Raw genomic sequence first — 17,671 nt, 5'->3', positions numbered from 1 at the left:
ATGGAAGTGTCGGCCAGAGCTTGACTTCAGTGAGTACATCAGTGTAACAACACCTTAGGCAAACAAAGAACCTGGAAGGAACCCCCGACATCTCAGAACTTCCAAAGGGTGCTCAATTTTCCTTTGTAATTGAAATGGAATCACATAGAGCACAGAAAATAGTGTTTATGTAATTCAATTTCTTGGCAATTATTCTCTTTCAAAAATAAACTGGAAGCAGATGTGAAAAATCAAAATCTTTCCCCCAAGGATGGAAAAAATATCTTGGCCTAATATTTATCAAACTATTGATGCTCGACATTATGGAATTGTGGACAACTTAACAAGTTAGAATCAAATTAGGATTATTAGAAATGCAAGATGAAACCAATATCTTTCATATCAAATCAATTTTATCTAATACCAAGCCAGAAAAGTTTAATCCAAAATCTAGCAGGAATGTAAGTGAAATGACCCCTTGAGCCAGCTTTGTCATTAAATCAGATCATTGCAGCTTGGCCAGTTCAGGGGTACATGCCTTTAATTCTGGACTAGATGTTGTCTGGTCTCGTAGCATTTTCTTTAACTAGCATTCCCAGCCACTTCTGGAAATCATGTGAAGTGAACTGAAGTGGCGTGAGAATAGGTTTTGTGTTGACAAGATTGCAGGAAACAAGGCACTTCTGGCTGAAGATGGTGGCAAATGTGTCCGCTTTGTGTCCAGATGTAAATCACAAAAATCTGTAAACAGATGTATATGGCGGATTCTGCCATCACTAAAGTTTGATGGTCTTTAAAATTTTCTCCTCCCATGAATGTGTTAGCAGTTCGCATTATTCATGACAGACTGTTAATAATCAGGTAAATGAGGATGCTCCAATTTGACTTTTAGGATGAAATAATGATATAATGAAACAAAACTTGCTGGAGAAGTTCCATAGAAAATAAAATGCAGTCAGAGTTTCAGGTCTGAGCCATTTATAAGGGATAGAGAGAGGAGAACTTCCTCAGTTTAGTCATCCTTGAAGAGACTTTGCAGGGGAACCACCAAATGGAGACAATGTAAAATTAGCCTGATATCAAAACCTTCAAAATTATATTCACTACTTTAAAAAATGGTTTTTAGTCAATCAAACATATGCAGATTAGGTGACCGGTTCAGCGAACAACTTTCTGGTTGAGGGTCTAAACTTGGGCTTCCTGTAGCAACTCCAACAACCATTCTTACAGTGACATGTCAGTCCTTGGCCTCATCCATTGTCAGGGCGAGGCTAAATGAAAGCTTGAGGAACAACACAGCCTCCTAGACAGCCTGAAACCTCTTGGCATGAACAACTGATTTTTCTAACTTTACACACCCCCTACCCTTATCTGATTCCACTCTTTCCTTCCTTACTCCTGTACTTACTTTTGTCTCTTTCTATTTAGCTTTTCTTCCTCCCCTCCCCCTCAACTGCCTTCTAAATGATTTCTCCCTCTACCAAGTCTCTCCACTTCCCTTGCCCTTCGTGCAATACTGTGTCACTTCTGGGTCCCTCCCACAACTTCTACCCCCCCCACCTTTAAAAATGTTATCTCACCTATTCCAACTTAGTCTTGATAGAGGATTTCAACTCGAAATGTCGACTAACCATTTCTACCCGCGGATGCCATTTGACCTGCTGAGTGCCTCCAGCAAATCTTTGTTTGCTCAAAATATTCCAAAACTTTTTTGTTTACAATCTGCAGGTTACATTCTTTTATCCATTGTTAAAAAGTGTGCATTGTACATATTGGAAAATACCTGATAATCCAGGATGCTGAAACCTAAACCTTCAGAACCTTTTTCCAGCTCAATCATTTTCACTTCTGAAGTCCATAAAGCCAGTTCCTCTTCTGCATTTGTCTCAGTCTCCTCATCCTCCTTTGGAGAATAAATAAACATAAAACATTTATACAGGTCCTCACTTAATATTGTTGATACTTGGAAAGTGCTACTTTAAGTGAAACAATGCTAAATGAAACCAATTTTACCAAAGGCGCTTTGATAAAACAAGTTCCTACAGTTTCTTTCTGATCACAAAAGCATCACCAAACCTCTCAATAATGACTCAAAACACTTCTAATATTAAACATTGAAAGAAACATGCTAATCAGACATTAAAGAAAGATTAATAAAAACAAATAATTATTTAATCAATTTTGGTGAATCAGTGAGTGACAGCAGTTGTAGTGGTGGTGGCTCGTACGGGGACGGAGACTACGAAGACCCTGCAATTATCACCATCACTGAAGCCATCATCACCACAGAAGGTGAAAGTGGGAGTGTTGCCTCAGGTTGAGGTGGGGTGATAAGTGGTGTTGATGGTCATGGTATTGCTGGTGCTGTAACTGCTAGAACTTGATTAACTGGGGTGTTAAAGTTAGGCATTTTTTTTTCTTTTGTTTGTATAAATACTTTGGAAAAGTTGTACCATTCATTATTAGTAAAAACACAATGCTGGAGAAACTCAGCAGGTCAAATAGTGTCCTTAATCTCTTCTCTTTGGCTTGGTTTCGCGGACGAAGATTTATGGAGGGGTATGTTCACATCTGCTGCAGGCTCGTTGGTGACTGACAAGTCCGATGCGGGACAGGCAGGCACGGTTGCAGCGGTTGCAGGGGAAAATTGGTGGATTGGGGTTGAGTGTTGGGTTTTTCCTCCTTTGTCTTTTGTCAGTGAGGTGGCCTCTGCGGTCTTCTTCAAAGGAGGTTGCTGCCCGCCGAACTGTGGGGCGCCAAGATGCATGGTTGGAGGCGAGATCAGTCCACTGGCGGTGATCAATGTGGCAGGCACCAAGAGATTTCTTTAAGCAGTCCTTGTACCTCTTCTTTGGTGCACCTCTGTCTCGGTGGCCAGTGGAGAGCTCGCCATAGAACACGATCTTGGGAAGGCGATGGTCCTCCATTTTGGAGACGTGACCCACCCAGCGCAGTTGGGTCTTCAGCAGCATGGATTCGATGCTTGTGGACTCTGCCAGCTCAAGTACTTCGATGTTGGTGATGAAGTCATTCCAATGAATGTTGAGGATGGAGCGGAGACAGCGCTGATGGAAGCTAATATAGCAAAGATAAAAATACATAACCAATGTTCCAGGCTTGAGCCCTTCATCAAAATTGATACCTTGATACATTGTTATGTATTTTATCTTTGCTATATAAAGGGCACTGTTTGACCTGCTGAGTTTCTCCAGCTTTGTGTATTTCTCCAGCTTCAACCACGGTGCCTGCACTTTCATGTTTTACATTCATTATGATCCTGTTTGCTTCTGTACTTCTCTCTCTTTGAGGATCTTTCTCAGTGAAAATGACCACTACTTTAACTAACAACTAGAAAGTCTCGGACAAATTTTTGTTGTTAAAATTTGTGGTTTTTCTGCTTCCTCGGTTTCATTATCTTCCTCTTTTTCAGGATGTTGCTGCTCCATCTCCATGGTGCTCGTTAAATAATTCTTCACCGTGTGATTCAAGTAACTCCGCTACATCTTCTTCATTTATTTTATTAAATCCAACCTGATATGCCATCCCAGCAATCGCCTGATGAACATTTTGTATTAGCTCCTCAAAACCCAAGAAGTCTGCAAAGCATTCTGGATAGATTTTATGCCACACAAGATTCATTGTGGTTGTTTTCACTTCCCTCCATTCATCTGTCAAATTGTCAATAGCATTCATGATATTGTAACCATGCCAAAATTCCCTTACAGTAGACTTAGTTTCACCATCTAACAATGTAATCAATTGCTTAAAGGTGCACCGTGAATTAACCCCCTGATCCATAGGCTGAATCAAGTTGGTTGCATTTGTAGGCAGATAAGCTACTTGAACATTATCTGTCAGATCATCCAGGTTAGGTTGGTGACTTGGAGCACTGTCCAAAAGATGGAAGGCTTTATTTCAATGTTCTTAGCCTGAGAATATTCTTTGACAATGGGCAGATATACAAAGAAAACTAATCGAGGGCTATTCCAATATCCATAGCTTGCTGTCCATTATCAAATCTCCTGCTTTCTACAGGAGATTGCAACAGGGATAAATCAAGGAATAAAATGTTTGAAAAGCAAAAATTGTAAGAGGCATCCAACTACCAGCATTCGGTGCAAACCCAAACGACAACAAAGTGTGGCGTGGCATTCTATTTTTTCTTCTCATCAACATCGTAACAAAACAATATTATTCAAGGACTTACTGTTTTATTGACTTCTCTGTATTCATGATAACTATTTTGTCAGTGAAATATTTTAAAGGATTCCGAGATGGTGGCTGCATTAGAGAGGATGAGGAGGAGATTCACCAGAGGAAATATTTCAACTATGTGGACATACTAGATAGGTTGTATTCGTTTTGTTTGGATTGCTGAAGGCTGAGGAGGGACATGAATATATATTCAAATTACGAGGAAGCAAAATTAGTAAATAGTGAGAAACAGATGTGTATAATCAGATAGTATAGACACAAGATCATGGAAAGGAGATATAGAAAATTGAAGAATGTTGTAGAAATCTGGAACACATTGCTTAAGGGTTGATGGAGGCAAATATTTATGAAGTTGCCCATTCAGAGCCAGCTCTTCAGCGCTTGACGTCCTGCTTTGCGGAAACTGCCAAAATGTTTGGCCTGGAAGTCAGCCTGAAGAAAACTGAGGTCCTCCATCAGCCAGCTCCCCACCATGACTACCAGCCCCCCCACATCTCCATCGGGCACACAAAACTCAAAACGGTCAACCAGTTTACCTATCTCGGCTGCACCATTTCATCAGATGCAAGGATCGACAATGAGATAGACAACAGACTCGCCAAGGCAAATAGCGCCTTTGGAAGACTACACAAAAGAGTCTGGAAAAACAACCAACTGAAAAACCTCACAAAGATAAGCGTATACAGAGCCGTTGTCATACCCACACTCCTGTTCGGCTCCGAATCATGGGTCCTCTACCGGCACCACCTACGGCTCCTAGAACGCTTCCACCAGCGTTGTCTCCGCTCCATCCTCAACATCCATTGGAGCGCTCACACCCCTAACGTCGAGGTACTCGAGATGGCAGAGGTCGACAGCATCGAGTCCACGCTGCTGAAGATCCAGCTGCGCTGGATGGGTCACGTCTCCAGAATGGAGGACCATCGCCTTCCCAAGATCGTATTATATGGCGAGCTCTCCACTGGCCACCGTGACAGAGGTGCACCAAAGAAAAGGTACAAGGACTGCCTAAAGAAATCTCTTGGTGCCTGCCACATTGACCACCGCCAGTGGGCTGATAACGCCTCAAACCGTGCATCTTGGCGCCTCACAGTTTGGCGGGCAGCAGCCTCCTTTGAAGAAGACCGCAGAGCCCACCTCACTGACAAAAGGCAAAGGAGGAAAAACCCAACACCCAACCCCAACCAACCAATTTTCCCTTGCAACCGCTGCAATCGTGTCTGCCTGTCCCGCATCGGACTGGTCAGCCACAAACGAGCCTGCAGCTGACGTGGACTTTTTACCCCCTCCATAAATCTTCGTCCGCGAAGCCAAGCCAAAGATTTAGATGGGCACTTGAACCGCTGTACTGAAAATAGGCTTAACATACAAAGTTGTTTGATAGAAGTCACAAAGGGCCGAGATGGCCTGTTTCCGTACTGTAATTGTTATATGGTTATATATGGACGTAGTAGACACAAGAGCTCATTTCCATGAGGTGTAACAACCTTTTCCAAGTCATTTACATTAACATTAGAGAATACATGAACAATGTTTATTCTACTATAAACCATTTTAGCACCTACCTTGGCACAATACTTTATATTTTATCTCCATTTCCAGCACCTGTTATTTTAATGGCAGTCTGCATAATTCACTGTATCAATGTGTCAAATATGGTTTACATGTTTATATGGTAGCTGATTCTCTGAATTCTAATTGCAAAATCTATTTCACATGGGCTTGCCGCATTGATAATAAAATCAAATGCACATCTGTACAAATCAGCCTGGTGGAATTGATGTTCATTTAAACAGCACAACACTACTTTTTCAAAGTTGGTGTCTGATATAAAGCCAAGCTTAGAATTAGCTGTGTTTTTGGCTGCAAAAATGCTGCATATTTTCCACATCATTCAAATGTTAAGCATAATTCGTAGGATGTCAAAATGCATGAGACTTGGCAATTTTATTTGTTCAGTGGCGTAGCCCATCAGTCAGATGCGAAGCCACTGTTCCTCACACAGTAATCTCAAGATCATAAAAAGAGCGCAAGTCAAGTCCTATTGAACTACTCTTATATATCTTATTATTAAGTATGACATGGAAATTCTATGGGACAAGGACAAAATATGGGAGGAAAGAAAGATAATGTGATATGCCCATGCACACATACACAACTCATTTGATTCTCATTTCAAAAGTTAAACTTACCTGGTGGCTACAATTTTCACTGCACCACGGAGAAGGTGGCCGAATCAACTCATACTCCTCAAAAGCCTAAAAATAGGAGCATACAAATATTTAATGATAGTACAGTTGATTCTTATAGAACCTTAAATAATTTTAGAAAATAACAGGTTGAACATACACAGAAAATTAGCTACAAATCTAACAGAGTGAATTACAGAAGCTTAAACTTTTCTCAACTATGTACTTCGCATGAAAAATGTATTTTGAAAAAGGCAAAATTCAGCCACTGAAGCGATTATTTTTCCAGATTACAAAATTGAAAATATAAAGCACTGAGAAATTATATCAGCAAGCAAAACCTGAGAAGTGTTAGGGAATCAGCAAGTGATATTGTTTCCTTCAAGCCCTAATGTAAACATATGTCATACAGTGCCATACTGAACTTTTTTGACAGAAATTATGCAGTCATTCAGGTTTGAATCATAACAATACCAGTGTCATAATTTTCAATGTTTCAAACAAGTTGAAGCAAGGCAATAGTTTAACAACTAAACAGAAAAGCAGACATTTTGGAATCTAACTGCACCAGTGTAAGTTATGAAGTTCCATATATTAATAAACCAACTGTATTTAATAAAACCAATTTAATAAAGCTGAACATAGTGCATTTTTCCTGGAATATTAAATTTTACTCACATTTCTTGGAAAATTACATTTTCCCCACATTTTCTGGAATATTAAATATTAAAGATGAATTCCATTGAGGTCATCTCTCACTTTTAATATGTCTAAATATTCAAGGCTGAGCTTACTTGATCTTTCTTCAGTGGACATACAGGAGGCAGTCTGGAGAATATCTACAGCAAGAATACCCATCTTTGGTAAAGGGACCAAAATTCTCAAAACACTTCAGGCATGGTCTACTCACATTCCTATACTCATGTACCATCATCCACATCTTTGACAAAGAAGTCAGGAATCTAATGTAAAATACTTCACTTGCCAGGATGAGCACAGCAGCGATGGCTGTCAAATAGCTCATTTCTACCCATTATAAATCAACTTACTTGATTTATCTCCTGTCTGCTGCCCTCAGCATTCATTCACTTGACCATTATCACTAAATGTACTGTAGATACTTTCTACTTTGACAGTACCTCCCAACCCACAACCACTAATACTATCAAAGTCAATGGGAATGTGAGCAGTACTGAAGTTAGATGTGGCATTAGTGAAGGAAAACAAATGGTTTTAAGGTGTTATAATGGAGGGAAGACAACAACTGCTTTTCAAAAGGTAAGTGAAGTTTCCTTAACTTTTAAGATGTCACAAGTACATTCAAATAATTTATTTAGCATAAATATTTAGTGCTTATGTTGTTGTGACAGAATTATCCTTCTATATTTAATGTAAATAATATAGTAACATGGAATGGTACCATAGAATGAGTGCAACTGTCAGATATTTTACAAACATTTCATCACTATGAGAACACTGTCTTCATGCAGCTAACATATTGACCCAGCCTTCAAGAACAGCTGTATGAAGAAAATGTATTTGTCAATCACAAAAAATTGATCAGATGACAATCTGAGTACGAATGAACACGTTTAAAGAGTAGCATGAGCAAGGAGATTTTTGACTCTCAAATATCTCAACCAATATGAAATTCTGTAACTTGGATCATATCAATATAGTTTCCCTGAACTCTACCTGGGAAGTTTTTCTTGCCATGACAGTTGGTTCATCTACAGGCATCTCATTTTCCTCCTCAAACATTCGTCGACAACAGACCAAAGTGAACGGAGGGCACATGTCTTTCAAAAATAAAAGCACTTCACGGCGCGATTTTCCATATAATTGTTTTCTATTCACCTGAAATAGAAATGCAAATATTGGGATTACAATGAGGTATTTTAAACAATTATTGTGAAGAATTAACAAAACATTTTTACAAATTTTACATGCTTTAATTCTTGCATGATGATGGATTTTCTAATATTCTTCACCTTGTGTAGTTCATGAAACAATTAGATGATTGATCAGGCTATCTGCAATTTTAATTTGGGTACTTGATTTTAAATTCATTTGTGGGATAAAGACATCAGATCAGCATTTATTGCACTTCCTACTTGTAAGAACTACTCTCCTATTCCAGCAGTCTCTTATTTATTTCTCCTCATTTACTTTCATAATTTGCCAATAATTCATAACAATTTTCTCTCCAGAATGCATTAATTATGTGGAATGGATTGGGTAAAATTCACCTTTAACGACAGTTAATGCTTAAGAGAGAGCTTGACAAAGCAAAAGTTTCTAAATGATCAACTTCAGGTCTCCATTTCCATAAGTCACAAAATAATTCTCGATATAAACTCTGACCTAAAGGTTACACACAAGTCACAACCAATTAAAAAAAAAATGTTAAACTGCGGAAAAAGACAAAAATAAAACCCCAAACAAGTGTCAAACTGAATCGTGATCTGTAAAGCAGTGGAAACTGAAATCACTTTCATTTATCCTCACAAGATTCTTTGATTTGAAAATGTGAATCAGAATCATAATTTTATGTGATTAACATGTACAAAATTTGTTGTTTTGTGGCAGCATTACAGGTACAATATTTATGGCATATGCAAATATTAAAGCTATAAATTATATATTTAAAATAAATAAATACAAACAAAAAAAAGAAAGTGCAGTAGTGTCTGTGGGTCACTGTTCATTCAGAAATCTGATGGCGGGGGAAAGAAGCAGTTTCTGTGCTGTTGGGTGTTTTGTCTTCAGGCTCCTGAATGGTAGTAGAGTGAAGAGAGCATGGTCTGGTGGTGAGGGTCCTTAAGGATAGAGCCTGCTTTCTTAAGACACTCAATGGGGTAAAGACTGAAGTAGATGATGGCACTGGCCAAGTTCACAATTCTCTGTGGTCTTTTTCTGTCCTGTGCATTGACACCTCCATATCAGACATTCCGCAGCTAGTCAGAATGCTCTCCAGGATACACTGGTAGAAATTTGAAAGAATCTTTGGTGATATTCCAAATCTCCTCAAACTCCTCATGAAGTAGAGCCATTGGCGAGCCTTCTTTGTGATTGCATCAACATGGAGGCCCCAGGACAGATCTTTAGAGATGCTGACACCCAGGAATCCGAGGTTCCACTGCTAACCACTTGAGGAGGACTAGTTTGTGTCCTGGTTTCTCCTCCACAATCAGTTCCTTAATTTTGCTAATGTTGAGTGCAAGGTTGTTGTTAAACCACTCAACTAGCTGATCCATCTCATTCCTGTATGGTTCCTCAATGTCATCTGTGAGTCTACTGATGACCATGGTGTCATCAGCAAATTTATAGATGGTGTTTGATTTGTACCTAGCTATAGAGTCATGGACGTAGAGTGAGGAAAGCATTGGGCTAAGAATGCTTCCTTGAGGTGTGCCTGTATTTATTGTCAGTGAAGGAGCAGACATTATTTCCCATTCGTACTGACTGTGGTCTTTTGATGAAAAAGTCAGTTGCAGAGCGGGTTGCAGGGGCCCAGGGTTTGGAGCTTGTTGACCAGCACTGAGGGAATGATGGTGTTGAAGTCTGAGCTACAGTCAAAGAAGAGTAGCCTGATGTATGTGCAGCTGTCATCTAGGTGATCCAGAGCTGAATGGAGATATTGCATCTGCTGTGGAGTGATTGTGACGGTAGGCAAATTGCAGTTGGTCCAGATCTTTATTTCTAAGGTACGAGTTAACTCTGTTCATGACCAACCTCTCAAAGCATTTAATTACAGTAAATCTAAATGCTAATGTGTGATAGTCCTTGAGGCAGCTCACTCTGCTCTCCTTGGGCACAGATACGATTATGCCCTTTTGAAGCATCAATAAGAAAATGAAAATGTCCGCGAACACTCAGGCAAGCTGGTTGGCACAGATTTTCAGTACCCTATCAGGTATGCCATCAGGACCTGCCACCTTGCAAGGGTTTATCCCCTTGAAGGGTGTTCTGGCATTGGCCTCAGAAAGAGATATTACAGGGTCGATAGCTTCTGCAGGGATTCTCATTGGTACCATTGAATTCTCCTTTTCATTATTTATACCAAATAACCAACAATCTCAAAAATCAACAAACAAAATCATATATTTCTTTACAACGATTACCTCATCCTGTTGTGGTTGTTGTATGAGTTAATTCATCTAAAGAATAATTTTGGCATGAATGAATTTTGTTACGAGCCCAGAGGACCCCAAATCCCAGCAGCAATAGATATTCATCAAGACAAATGGTTACTTAAACAAAAGTTGCTTTTAATTAACTTTAAACATGAAAATAGAATCACATTTTAACTTATCTCTATTGACTTAACTAACCTAACAACCCACTTCTAATTCTAAGTGGACATGTATGTAATCTGTGTCTAAGTTCAGAAAAGTTCTTTGGTTCACAATCCAATCTCACTTCTCATTCCTTCAAGTTCACTGGTTGCAGGCAATTCTTATACTGTTCACAGAATTTAACATTTATGAAGTTCACCAGGCTTTGGTGCTTGAAAGGTAAATGGTTACCGCTCAGGAGGGTTCTTGTCAGTTTTCAGAGAGAGATTTGTTGTTCGCTGGACACCCACAACTGATTCCTTTTTAATCAGTCACTTCAGTGTCTTGTCAAAGAAACTTTCCCCCTCAGGGTTATCCAGATGATAACCTCTTTCTTTCAGGTCACCACAGAGTTCCTTTTTGCTTCGCTTATTTCAATAAAACATTACACAGCCAGTCCTCTCCTCTTGCAGGGACCACAAGGGCTTTGACCAGGCTGAACTAAGCACTCACAACCCATCTTCTAAATGGGGTTTTCCACAAGCTTGCCAGCTTGTCCTGTTCCAGTCCCAGCTGCTGCTGCTTACTGTAAAACTGTAGAACTGATCTCTATCTGTCTCTCCCTCTCTCACAGAGAAAAACCTGTTGACTCTCTCTGCTTACAAAAAACCACATGACCCTCCTAGAACAGCAAGTTCCACTCCAGACAGAAAGCAGCTCCGACATAATCTTTCATCTTTTGCCTTTTTGTAAACAATAATCTATTAGTGAAGTCTCTTGGGCACTTCCCAAAGCCTTTGCAAAGGCTCCAGGGCTGACATGTCTAGAATTAGCAGAGCTCCAGTATTTTTTTAAGTGTTTGTATGTCACATACACTAAAAAACCTGCCCCAATTTATCTCCCAAAAACATATCTATGTACAATCCAAACACAACATAATCCGTCACAATATTTAAATAGAGGGGTTACTTTCAATTTCTTTTTTTAAAGCCATACCTCTAAAAGTTCATCTTCTACTTTAAGTAATCCAGTTTTGCCTATTGGTCCATCAGGAATGACTGATGAAATGTAATGATGTCCATCAAATGAATCTAGTTCCACTCCAAGATTCAAGGTATGAACTGGTAACAGCTATATTAAAACAAAATTCAAGTTGATTATAATGAATATGCAATATTTTCTTTGTTTTAATTTTTCATCCAAATGATCTCTTTCAAACTATCCCATTAATGAGTGATATAAAGCTTCAGAACAATATCAGTATCAGCCTTGGTTCGGGGAGAACTCTCCTGCAGGAATTAGAAGCCTTCAATAAAGCTCGAGATAATGCAGTTGGTCACATTTCACTGCAATACTGAGGGAGGGTACAATGACTGAGGTGCTTGCTTTAAAGGTCAATGCTAATCAGAGACCAATTCTGCATGCCAGGGGAAGTAAAAGCTCATTGAGGGCACTTGGGAAGTGCCTTTTGAAATGAACACCATTATGTAAATACTTTTCCTTTCCAAGCAGAACTTTGCCATAAACATTATGGGCAGTGCCGGATTATCGTAGTAGCAATAGCAGCATATGCTACGGGCTCTGCATTTTCAAGGGCCCCACGCTAAATGCTTACTGACTTGCTCTATTACTTTATGTACTATGAATTATGAACGACTGACTGGATGTTTAATTTAAACATTTTCATTTTCATCTTTGTGCAGCACCAATGAGATACAACACTCCCATAGACTGTGTTAATACCCCTGGTTAAAGGTGATAATTGAACATATTGAAGTCTTACGCTTATGTCAATGGGACGCTTTATGAATTGTAGATTCGCGGGGTCACTCTCAGCTGTGCGTTGAAATTTTGCTCAGTTCTCTGAAGGTCAAACCATCATTTAGAAATGAGCAACTGAATAATCCTGAAGGAACCATCACAAGATTAATTGGCTCGAGCGGTGTAAAAATTATTGGCTCGTTGGTATTTGTTATTGCCCCACAAACTAATCAATTTGATGAGCTATTAAGAAGGTGATGCAGAAGATGTATAGACTATCTTGGGTATGAATGAAAAATCATCCTTCAAATTCCCTTTCCTGGAAAATCATTGCTGAATCAAATGTTATTCCTCACCAAAACTGCAGGTGACAAGTCATATTGACAAGGCTGCTAACTGGTTGAATAATTTGTGCAGCAGCTATGAGATACCACAATGCTACACTTTCGTGTTATATCAGTGGATGAATGTGATGGTGTAGGGTATATTAAAATATATTTCTATGAAAGTGTAAATAATGCTATCAGTGTTATATAATGGCTGTTTGAGTATGGGGGGGAATGGTGGGAAATACAAAAGCTTAAAGGGATGACAATGAAAATTACTATAACTTTTAAGGACATATAGTGATCTGAGAAAGCTAGCATTATTTTGTTAAGAATAAGTTCAATCATTTCGAAGAGGTAATAAATGAGGTTGGCACGGTTGGATGAGTATAAATGTTATTAATGATGATTTTAACACAGGAATAAAGGAAAATTTCTGTTAAAAATTTGCATACTTACTCCCAGAGTGGTCGTTTACACAGCACTTTTCCTAAGCACTTTTATACTGCCTTCCTGTGTTGTGGAATTTGTCAGAGAGTGAACATCGCATTCATTAGCCCAGTCTCTTACAGAGTGCCTGCGGTCAATTTACACTGCAACCACTCTGTTAAAATGTGTAGGGGTCTTGGTGGGGTGGAAAATTGTGGGATGGAATTTAGCAAATAAATTCCATTGAGACATTTTTACACTGCCAGTGGAGCAGAAAATTTCTGCTTCACAGGAGCTGTGTAAAAATGCCTAGAGTTAACTCGAAATAAAAATCATTGAGATTCCATACAAATGAATGCTTGCAAAAATAAAAATTTAATTGAATGAGTTGCATTCTAATTCTCTCTCTCTCTCTCTCTCTCTCTCTCTCTCTCTCTTTCTCTCTCTCTCTCTCTTCACTTGTTTCAAAGAAGCTAAAAATTATGCAGTCACCTAAGGGGAAACAATTTATCCATCTACTGCCTGATGAACTTAAAGCGCATGCCCTCAGTCCGCCATTCTGAAAAAAAACAATAGCACACGGTTTGTTATGCGCCATCCCATGTTTAGAATAGACAATGCCAGACTTTCTCCAAGTCACCAGAAAACCGGGCCCAGGGGACCTACGTCCTCAAGTCACTGACACCCACGTTAGTTTATATCTATTCATAAAATCCAAGAGGCTGCTTGCTGCATTTGCAAAGTTTTATCACTTTAAGTTCATCTCTCAACCTGAATTTAGATTCCCCTGGCATTTGATGTCCTATTTCATTCTCTCTTTTAAACTACGAGATGCTTTAATATTTATGTGCGTTTTTTTTAAGAGCCGGGGGTGGGGTTCTTTATAACATTTGCTACAGGCCCCGCATTTGCTTAATCCGGCAGTGACGAGAGGTTGAGACTCCTCGGGAGTAGCGGACTGATGCAGAGCACCACTAATGGGGAGAATACACCCAATGAGAACCAAAAGAGAGAAGACAACCTTAAGGACGGTGACCATGATGACAGACCAGTGAAGGGCTATGAGTCTGAAGGACACACACAGGTGGCGAGCTGTTGGCGAGGAACCCACAAAGCCCGTGAGTTGTTGGCAACAAGATCAAAGGATTCATACCAGGCTGTGGACTGCTGGAGACTGGCTCAAGAGAACCAGGTATTCGAGAGGATGATGAGGGCAAGGAGGGCTCCCGAAGGGCCCTGGGCGGTGAAGGCTTTTTTTTTAAATCGTGTAGGAGGTTCTGGGCTCAGGTTGTTGATGGTTTGAACTAAATGGGAGTCTTGTGTGGCTGCAGAGGCTGTGAGGGCGCTGGAGGTGAATTCACAGACACTCAGTGAATGGAGCAACTCTCTTTCATTTATTTTTCTCTGACTATAATGGGCGCCAGGCAATGCTAATGCTAATTGTGAATCCTTATCTGCCTTTTGGCAGACTAACATCAATTTTGTGTCATATTACCTTTCTGTTTTATTACATGAAATAAATTGTATTTATCTACCTAAACCGCTTCTCTTAAATGACAGTAACAATAACAGAATTACCTTATGATTTAACTTAGAATAAGGGATACATATTTGGTCAAATTTATCATTCCTATTGGAGAACCTTCCAGAAAATTGTATGTTTAGTCAGATTGGCATATTTTAATGGCACTTTAGTCTTCAGATAAATCAGTTCAATAAATTCTCTGCTCAGCCATTTGATATCACATCATTATTCAAAACAGTCACAGTAATTGCAATAAAGAGAGAATGAAACATAAAAATCTGCAATCTTAATTTCTATCATGAAGATATTGCTGATTACTGAGTCATTACAACCACAACAGGATCTTCATCTATTCAGTCTGCATCCCTGATCTCCAGGAGCAATCCTGTCGGTCCCAATGTACGGCTCTTTCCAAGTTGATGGAGCAATTCAGCAAATAAAATATTGCTCTGCTTTCAGATTTCTCTCTGGTTGTACAGAAAATCAACCTCATGAAAGCTTGTGAAGTGAAAATCTGCTTTTTTTCTGGCTTCCCCTTGGTGTTGAGAATGCCTTACAATGGATTTTGAGATGACTGCAAAATCCAAGTGTGAGTGGCAGGGACAAGTGAGGAATGATGGGCTTGTTGTATGAAAAGTGTTATACTCCTTCTACTATTTTCACTAGGAATTTGTGGGCTCCTAACAAAGTAAATTTCAAGATTTTTGGTATAATCTTGGATGATTCTTTTCCGTTCAAGATGAACCAGAAATTCCCATAGTTGATGATGACATTCATTTTTTTCAAGAAAACTTTGAAGCTTCATTGAATCAATTCTTCTGCCTGCTGACAATAGTTTACCTGAATCATATCTGAACTAAAATTATTGGTGTCATTCTGTGACACACCTATGGGAATCGGCAGATTGCAATTCGAGACTTTGATGCTGGGTATGTTGACCTGGGGGAGAACGCTGATGCATTCATATACTAGTGGATTGCTTTAGGAAAACCTTGCATCTGAAGCATCATTGCCATATTGTAAAACGTGAGCTCTAAACTGGGCTAAAGGTCATTTCTAATCTGTCTAATCATAATATAAATTTGTGAGACAATGACATTCTTTAGCATTTACTGAAACCTCTCACTCAACTGATATGAAGTCCAGGATTTCTGTGATCATGGAAATCCTGAAATTGTTTTCTGTTATTTGCATCTGGTCTAATACTGGGAGTCCAGAGGGATCAGGTCATTGCACAACTAAGAGTAGAGCTTCCCTCAACATCTTTTGTGCAAGATCAGAAGAGGTGAAGACTTCTTCAGTGATTTGAATGGCAGGAATTTAGCAAGCATTTTGACTTTTTTTTTGCTTTAAAACTTGTGTGCTTTAAATTTCTCGGTTTCAACTTCTTATTTTTGAGCATCTCTGAAACATTCAGAAATACTTCTGGCTCTCTCCAAGGACATGACTGCCAATGCCAGAATGGGAAGGCTGACTGTGGTCAGACAACTAATGGATCCTTTACCACAATGATTCCTAATAACTTAACCCCGAAACTTCACAGTGGAAAGATATTTTTTTCTCCATTGACAGTAAAGTGAGCAATTTGGTGAAATTTAATTTTATGTATCTTTTGGAGCACAGGATTCTTCCTCATTAAAATCTGAGCCAAGAGTTACTGGACCATTTAACAAAAAAAACTAGAAAATTATTTGAGCTTTTATTCGCCTGCTACTGGAATTGACTAAAACACCTTAGTTCAGTAAAAAAAAGTCGACAACAGGATTACATTTCTTCAGTTCGACATGCAGAACAAAGAAGCATGGTCTTAAAATTAAGAATACATTGTTTAGGAGCAAATTCACGAAACCCTTATTTGCATTAAAAAGTGGAAAAATGGAAATTGCACTTTCCACCTGCTCCACATCTCCCCTCAGCAACTATGTGTTGGTTAAGAGAATAGAGACAAGTTGAAATAAAGATTCAACTATTCAGTGAAAGAGGCACAAATTGACTGACCCACTGTTACGGATTTAAAAAAGCAGACAAAAGCATTCTGAACCAAGTGTTACTCTTCCTAATTCCATAAATTCTGCAATGTCAGAACTTTTTTAAAAAAAGAGGAATAACTCGTCTTAAAAATGTCATGGGAAATATTGGAAGTGTTGCAGGCAATAAGGATCATTAATGTTATATGCCCCCTAAGTGAAACAGACACACCAGCGTACGTAACATTCTGATGTAAAAGTCAATGTGAAAACAAATAAAGTCTTACTGATTTTGGTCATTAATGTCTTAACAAAGACCGAGCTACATACATTACCTTAGAATATTTCTTCATATCTGCATCATTGAAGAACTGAGGGTCAACATTTACCACCTAATCATGAATAAGGACCATATTAAAAGTTAGTTGGAATGAATGTACCACAAGATCAATTTGTTTTCACTTAAATATCAATTCTACAGTTTAACATCCCTGTCACAAATTAATAGAGCAAATATGAATATGCCAACTTAAAAAAAAACTTTATTTGGAGGCCATTTTTCTCAATTCTGAAAAATATGGCCGTGCTTTTTATCGGGGATAGGGGAGGGGCGGGGCGGATGTGAATGTAAGTCCTCCATAATGTTGCAATGAATTCAGAAGTGCATTTCATCAAACCTATTAAATTTCCATTCTAATAGTCAAGGATACTCCTTAAAATTGAACATTAGTTCTATTAAATGTATTTTACATTTGAAAATGGACACTAAATTTTACGATTAATGCAAATAAAATTAAGTTATTTATTGTCAAATATTTATTGCTCACAGTAGTATTTTTCCATTAGAAATACATACCATCACTTCATACTCTGCCCCCAACAAATTTTCCCATCTGCCCTTCAATTCTTCATTTTCTGAAGTAGGTCTTATAACTAAATGTTAAAAATGTCATGTTAAAATTATAAACTATAATTCAAGCAAAATTATTTTAATAATTAACAG

General features: G+C 38.7%; 1 protein-coding gene across 10 annotated transcripts in view; it reads right to left on the bottom strand.

The window, feature by feature from the left end:
* The window catches only part of patj (PATJ crumbs cell polarity complex component), a 307,050-nt gene that overhangs the window by 210,032 nt on the left and 79,347 nt on the right, over nucleotides 1-17,671 (bottom strand). For 7 of the 10 annotated variants that reach the window (XM_069938547.1, XM_069938545.1, XM_069938548.1 and 4 more), the window contains exons 13-20: nucleotides 17,525-17,601; nucleotides 17,004-17,060; nucleotides 11,657-11,791; nucleotides 8,079-8,240; nucleotides 7,178-7,222; nucleotides 7,062-7,094; nucleotides 6,387-6,452; nucleotides 1,763-1,882 (exon numbers count right to left, since the gene is read on the bottom strand). In XM_069938547.1, the coding sequence (XP_069794648.1) occupies nucleotides 1,763-1,882; nucleotides 6,387-6,452; nucleotides 7,062-7,094; nucleotides 7,178-7,222; nucleotides 8,079-8,240; nucleotides 11,657-11,791; nucleotides 17,004-17,060; nucleotides 17,525-17,601 (695 nt within the window). The remainder of the gene's footprint in view (nucleotides 1-1,762; nucleotides 1,883-6,386; nucleotides 6,453-7,061; nucleotides 7,095-7,177; nucleotides 7,223-8,078; nucleotides 8,241-11,656; nucleotides 11,792-17,003; nucleotides 17,061-17,524; nucleotides 17,602-17,671) is intronic. The other 3 variants (XM_069938550.1, XM_069938552.1, XM_069938549.1) reach the window with 2 other exon arrangements.

The sequence above is a fragment of the Narcine bancroftii genome, chromosome 5 (assembly GCF_036971445.1).
Source record: "Narcine bancroftii isolate sNarBan1 chromosome 5, sNarBan1.hap1, whole genome shotgun sequence".
Taxonomy (NCBI): domain Eukaryota; kingdom Metazoa; phylum Chordata; class Chondrichthyes; order Torpediniformes; family Narcinidae; genus Narcine; species Narcine bancroftii.
Note: the sequence above shows the minus strand (reverse complement) of the source record. Positions and strands in the feature narration are given on the sequence as shown.